The sequence below is a fragment of the Saccostrea cucullata genome, unplaced genomic scaffold (assembly GCF_032062105.1).
Source record: "Saccostrea cucullata isolate Sc308-1 unplaced genomic scaffold, CSIRO_AGI_Scuc_v1 ctg2981, whole genome shotgun sequence".
Lineage (NCBI taxonomy): Eukaryota > Metazoa > Mollusca > Bivalvia > Ostreida > Ostreidae > Saccostrea > Saccostrea cuccullata.
Window position 1 is genome coordinate 53,531 of NW_026938339.1, and position 6,401 is coordinate 59,931.

General features: G+C 33.6%; 1 protein-coding gene across 1 annotated transcript; it reads right to left on the reverse strand.

Annotated features, from left to right (window-relative positions):
* Positions 1 to 2,351: 2,351 nt before the first annotated feature.
* On the reverse strand, positions 2,352 to 3,023 carry LOC134249998 (zinc finger protein 782-like). Its single transcript, XM_062732335.1, has one exon. The coding sequence runs from the start codon at positions 3,021 to 3,023 to the stop codon at positions 2,352 to 2,354; it is 672 nt and encodes a 223-aa protein (XP_062588319.1).
* Positions 3,024 to 6,401: the final 3,378 nt, after the last annotated feature.

Sequence of the window (6,401 nt, forward strand, 5' to 3'; positions counted from 1 at the left end):
ATGGAGCATTTTACAAATTGGCTGTTCGAGGTGAAAACAATGAACCATTAACATTACTGCAATTATCAAAGGATGTATGGATGTCTGCGTGTAGTTTGTCTAAGCAGGAACTCGTCCAAAAATTCGCATGCTTTGGGAGAATTCCGGGTCTTCAATCGCTCGATGACATAAAAAACAACTTTGACATTCATGTTGAGCAGAGTTCGCATCAGAAAATCAAAAGTATAAGCATTGGATTCCCTTTGGGCATAAAGTCATCGTACAAAACTCCTTTGAATTGGAGAGATCTGTTAATATTGAAAGAAAAACAATCTGAAAGCTTGGACACGGCGACAGAATTAATTGAAACTGTAGCAACTGCTGTATTTCAAGTCAATGGAGTGCAGGAACCAGTACTAGATACAAGTGAGGTAATGGATACATTTATTGACAATCTTCCTCTTGGTACAAGTATTGCAACTGATAGAGACAATGAAACACAGAGCATTCAAGCTTCAAGTGGTGACTCGCACATTACAAACAAAGGAAATCTTGATGAATACGACTTTCATTCAATGTGGAAAAACTTTATAGAAATGCCAAAAAGAAATGATTGTGTCAAGGAAACTTTCATTAATTTCCTTTCAAATGCAGAAACAATGAATCGATTAACAAAGGCTGAAATATTGCACATTTTGAAGCCAGTTAAAGAAAAGTTGAAGGTTCATATCATCTGCAAGATTGGAAGCATGAAGAAATACGAACTCATTAACAGATTCATTGGCTCATTTGGAGATGGATCATCGCTTGTTTTAAAAACAAGACAAAATGCAAAGCCACTGCGTGCAATTGTGAAGGCATTCATCTACTCAAACTTACCAAAACAGTTTTTGAATGCGGTTCAAGCATCATTTAAGTATGAAGTTGAACTGCAAAAATGGAATGAAAAAGCAGCATTTACAAAGGACTGCAAAGTGAGCTCATTAGACGACAACGAAACTCATCTAGATCCACCATTTTGGTATTGTCAGCCAAAGTTCATAGAGGAGGATTCTCATTACATTTTAGACTTTCTAGACCCAGAACATCTGTTGACGAATACTAGATCAAAAGTGTGTTCAACCGGTTTTCCCTCAGCAGGAATATCGCCAAAAGCATGGCTGAAGACAGCAAAATTCAGCAAGGATAATGGTTCCAATTTGAGTCTTGCTTTAGTAGAAAACCTTGTTGATAAACAGAATGTTGGTTTCGCAATGAAAACATTTAGCTCTGAAGTAGAATCAGCAATGGATTCATATGGTTACAAAAAAGAAGCACAGTTTTGTGGACTGATGCGTAATTGGTACCGAGCACAGGATGAAGGAGGTCTATCGTGTTTAGAAAGGAGATCTTACGAACGAGATTTGAGAGAATGGCTTCTTAACGGCGTAAGATTTGATGTATTTCCTCCTCCTGGAAAATATGTGAAAGACATTCCTGTTACACTCTTCGAGGGTCTAATGATTCATATTGACAGACGTGCTCAACTGTATCTTTTTACTGGTGGTGCATACAACGCCCGCAGCATTGGAACTCTAGACCTTGAAAACTTATTTGGAGCATTTCAGGACTGGGATGCTAAAGGGACTGGAATGTTACGTGCAGAGGAGGTGTCGCAAGCCTTGTATGCTGCTTGTGACTTATATAAAACCAGACTGGATGATGATAGGTAATACGTTTGTTTTGTTTATACTTTATTACATTCAATACGTTACTACACAGAAAAATGTTTTAGATTTAAAACTGTGATGACATCGCTTTTTGCAGAGGTTTTAATATGCATACATCAGCAGCTAGAGTATATCCTATACCACCGTGTATCGAGCGGGGAGTCAACATCAGCAAGTTAACTAATATGCCAACAACATTAGAGGAAATTAGATGTGTTAAATCGATAGAAATGAGGTACAGTAAATGGTATCTTATTGAGAAATACAATTACTTTGCATATCTTTACATTTATTATGTTCTATGGGCAACATGGTAACATTTTCACTTACATAATACATTAAACTGTTTAATGTTTTGCCACCTTCCTCATAGCAATTGAATCGAGCGATGCACTTTTTTTCTTGATTACAGAGATCATGCCTTCGATACTCCTGATCGTAAAACCAAAAGACCAAAGAGGAAAAGTGGACATATAAGTGATACATTTAATCCCTCTCGGGGAAATAAAGGGGTTCGTGCTGAAAGATATACACTGAATGAGGCCAAAATATTACCTCATATAAGAGCTGGCATTGATTTGCCAAATATAATAAAATAATGAAAATTTTTAAAATGAAATTCTAATTTATTTCACCAATGTTTTGAACATTTGTAGAAAACTTTTACTTGTTGTGTTTCTTCATGTGTCTGTAATAACTCGCAGTCCAGTTATACGACTTACAGCATTCACTGCATCTGTATACTACATTGCCGTGATAACCTTCTGTATGGTGTTTTAAAGCGGCTTTACTGGACACCTCTATTCCACATCTCTTACATGAGATAGATGTACTCTTACCACAGTTAACCATGTGATCCTTCATTGTGCACTTGTACGTAAATGCCTTTCTACATTTTTGACATTCATATGGTTTGTATCCTCTATGGGTGTTCAAGTGACCAGTGAAATGGCTCTTCATGTTAAAAGTTTTGTGACAGATATCACATTTATATTTAAAATCACCTGACACTGTTTTCATATGCTGGCGGAGCCCATTTCTACTGTGAAAAGTATTTGAACAATGGGAGCAAATGAGACCATCACCATGCATTGCACGAATATGTTCTTGTAGTTTGGATTGGTTCTGAAATTTGCTAACACACTGGTCGCAACGTAGCAAAGAGTTACTGTGAATCTTCCTGTGCCGGTACAAGCTGGACCTCCACCTTGTCTTGAAATTGCATTCATTGCATCTGAATTCTTTGTTGTTTTGCTCTTTTTTGGTCTCTGCCTCTTTATTTCCTTCTTCTTCACTACTTTCATCAGTGGACCCCAATATACCTTGGATCTCCATTCCTGCAAATAATCAACAAATATTTCATATTTTTATTGCGAATTGTTATTGAAAATCCTTACAAAATGAATTTCACTTTATGACATTTTTAATATTGCAAACAGTGGATAGGATGATTTATTCATGTCTTGTTTTCACTTGATTGACTGTCCGACAGACAGACATATAAGCTTAAATTATTCATTACTCGATGAATTCTGTTTAAACTACGCGAAAATAGTATAGCAGTCATGACAACAAAGATACATGTAGCATCCTGAATATTTACTACGCAAACATAGAATAGCCGTCGAAAACGGCTGTAGGTACAAGTTTTATGTAACTGTGAAAGTATATAGAAGAACTAATGGTCATATTCGATTGAAAATGCTTCTTGAAGATTCAAATAATGCATGACAATAAACATCTTACCTTGATGGTGTCCGTAGTCCGTTTAAAGGGATAAATAGTTGAAAAGTGACCGTAAGAATCATGAAAAACGCGTGCCACTTGGATTTTAAAACGGGTGCAGACGAAAAAAACATACAAACGTCAAATATAAAAAGAACTTCAGTAATATAGGGTGACAATGTTTTATTATGTGTATTTAAAATGTATAAAAATAGCTTTTTTCCCTACAAATATAAGCAGAAAAATTGAGATACCCAAATCAATATATAGCTAGTGATCCAAATCAAGTGGATTTTCGAATAGCACTTTGTATACAGTGTGAACAGAACGGGCAGAACAGTAAGCATGAGTACTCCTCTTACTTTCATTTCGATTTGTAAGCAGTGATAATAGAAAAAAATACTACTAGATAGTTTTATATATATATATATATATATATATATATATATATATATATATATATATATATATATATATATATATATATATATATATATATATATATATATATATATACATTGTCACTTGATATTTTTACGAGCATCTGTTTCAAGGATTTTTTCTTAAATTTACAATTGCACGCAATAACACAATTAAATTGAAATACGGTACATATACTGCAGTAATTTTTTGTTTGATTTATATTGCTATCATTTTCTAATACTAGTATCCCATCGATTTAACAACAACAACAACAAAAATAGATGAATTAATATATACATTTACGAGTTCAAGGATTACACATTTGCCCCTCTTAATACATCAAAATTGAAAGTTGTAAAAAAAAAATGTAAATATCACAAACATGGACTAATATTTAAAAAGAATCGATGAAGAATGAGGATATACAGATAACGAACAGTATTCAATATCAAAGTCCATAAAGCAATAAAAATAGGAGCAGAGCAAACACGGACCTCCAAAACATCAGAGGTATATGATCAGGTGCCATAGAGGAGTGAGCATCCCCAGCCGACCGGTCACATCCGCGGTGCGCTCATGTCATTATCGATAAAAAACGGGGGAAACCCGTCGTCAATTCAGTGTAAATATAATGGACTTACAATTAGTATGAAAAACAACAGACAGCATTTGACTCAATGGTGGATTATATTCGCTGACAAGGTCATTGTATCGTCCACAGAACTTACAAGATGATGACATTATACGAGACTGCTAATATTCTTGTTTCATCAACTTGTTTGTCAATAGTTTACCTCGTTTTAGAAATTGATCATACTAAAGCATGCTCAAGCGTAGCGAATCAATTGAGAGATATAAACTCCGTATGCAGGTGATGAAGGTATATATTGCTGCTTAATAGAGTTAAAGTCATCATGTTCATCACAGAGCTTGGTTGTTAGATTACCATTACATGTCACGTCTTTTTGAAGTAAAATATTCAAGAATGAAACAGATGTGTCAGACTCTGTGGTATCTTTTATCTCAAGCTCACCAGGATATATCGGATCGACACAGGAATGGAAATTATCATTGTTAATTGACAATACAAATCTTGGAGCATGGCATATAAGACACGTATACCATACCCATAAAAATTCTAGAGGTGGGATCAGGCGCCTAGGTAAAGAAAGCTTCCCCTTCCATTTAGACATTAAACCTTCTTTTGATTAGATTTTTTCTATTTTTTGATGTCTCTGACTGTGCATGTTTTTTTCTGATCAATAAATTACAAGTAAGTCATTATTTCCACATCTTTTATGGAAATTTATTGTAAGATTCTACAGGATACATGTAGTTAAGGGAATTTTATTGAATTATTTCATGCTTGAAGAAATAATTACACTCAAATTAGTGAAATAACAGTGATGACTTTTCGTTCAGTTGCCCTTTCACAAAAATTCTTACGATTAAATTTCCTTGCTAGAGAAAGATAATGATTTTATTCCTTGTAACATTTTTTCTTGATTCTATGTGTACCATTATCTTAACGTAACAAGAACTCTAACCCTGTTTCTTCAAGTCGATTTTAATTTTGTGTCCTGTTTCAGAATTATAGTAGGAAATTTAAGTGAAATATATAATGCAACATGTTTATGATGGCAGTTCCTCTTAAACTTTTCGAAAGACCTTATGTTACGTCATGTCCTTGTGATTGTGACGGTTCATTGCATAGTTCCTTGTTTCACAATCGATTGCATTCTATTAAAGTTATCCATTTGTATATCTTACAAGTATTTAAAACTCTTTTTTAAATTTTCTATCACTTTTGTAGGATTTTAAAGTATATTGAGGTCGTTGCCTGGCAAGGTCCGCACAAAATACACTGTATTAAGTTCAATCTAAATTCAAGGAAAATAATTTTTTCCAGAATACAATATGTAGCTCTGTTATTCCGTTAGAAATTATTACGTTAAACCCCTGCAAAGGAGCTTGAACTTATTTATTTCAGAAATCAGTATTAAAATTACGTGTACATCACGCATTCTCAATTTATAGTTTCAATTCGCTTTAAATAATGTACCGTGTTTTAAGTAATATAAAATTTCTAATAAATTTTTTTTTCTGCTAGTCATATGAACCATTGTTGGATGTTGATGAAAATACAACAATTGTGTGTTGTAACTTGAATGATTGTTTAAGTTGAAAATCGCATTTTATAGCAGAAATCGATATTTACGTTACTGTCGCCGATCACAGTGTAGTTTTTATTTTAAACCAAAAAGAAGTTTTAAATCACTTACATATCTTTTTCTTAGTAAGATTGCCCTGCATTTGATTTATATTTTCTGAATATCACACCCTTCACACATATGCGTGTCACAAATTTTTAAAAATTTTAATATATTTATCAAAGTTTGATGTCACCGCAAAATTATTACTTTTTAATTTGGAAGTTCAAAAGGACTTGAAGGATTGCTGAACTGACTCAATAGGATAAAGTTGTAACTTTTTAACATTATGAACACCTCTTCTATTGCATGGAATGGTAAAAAAGACACTGTTTATCCGTATTTATAAAAAATA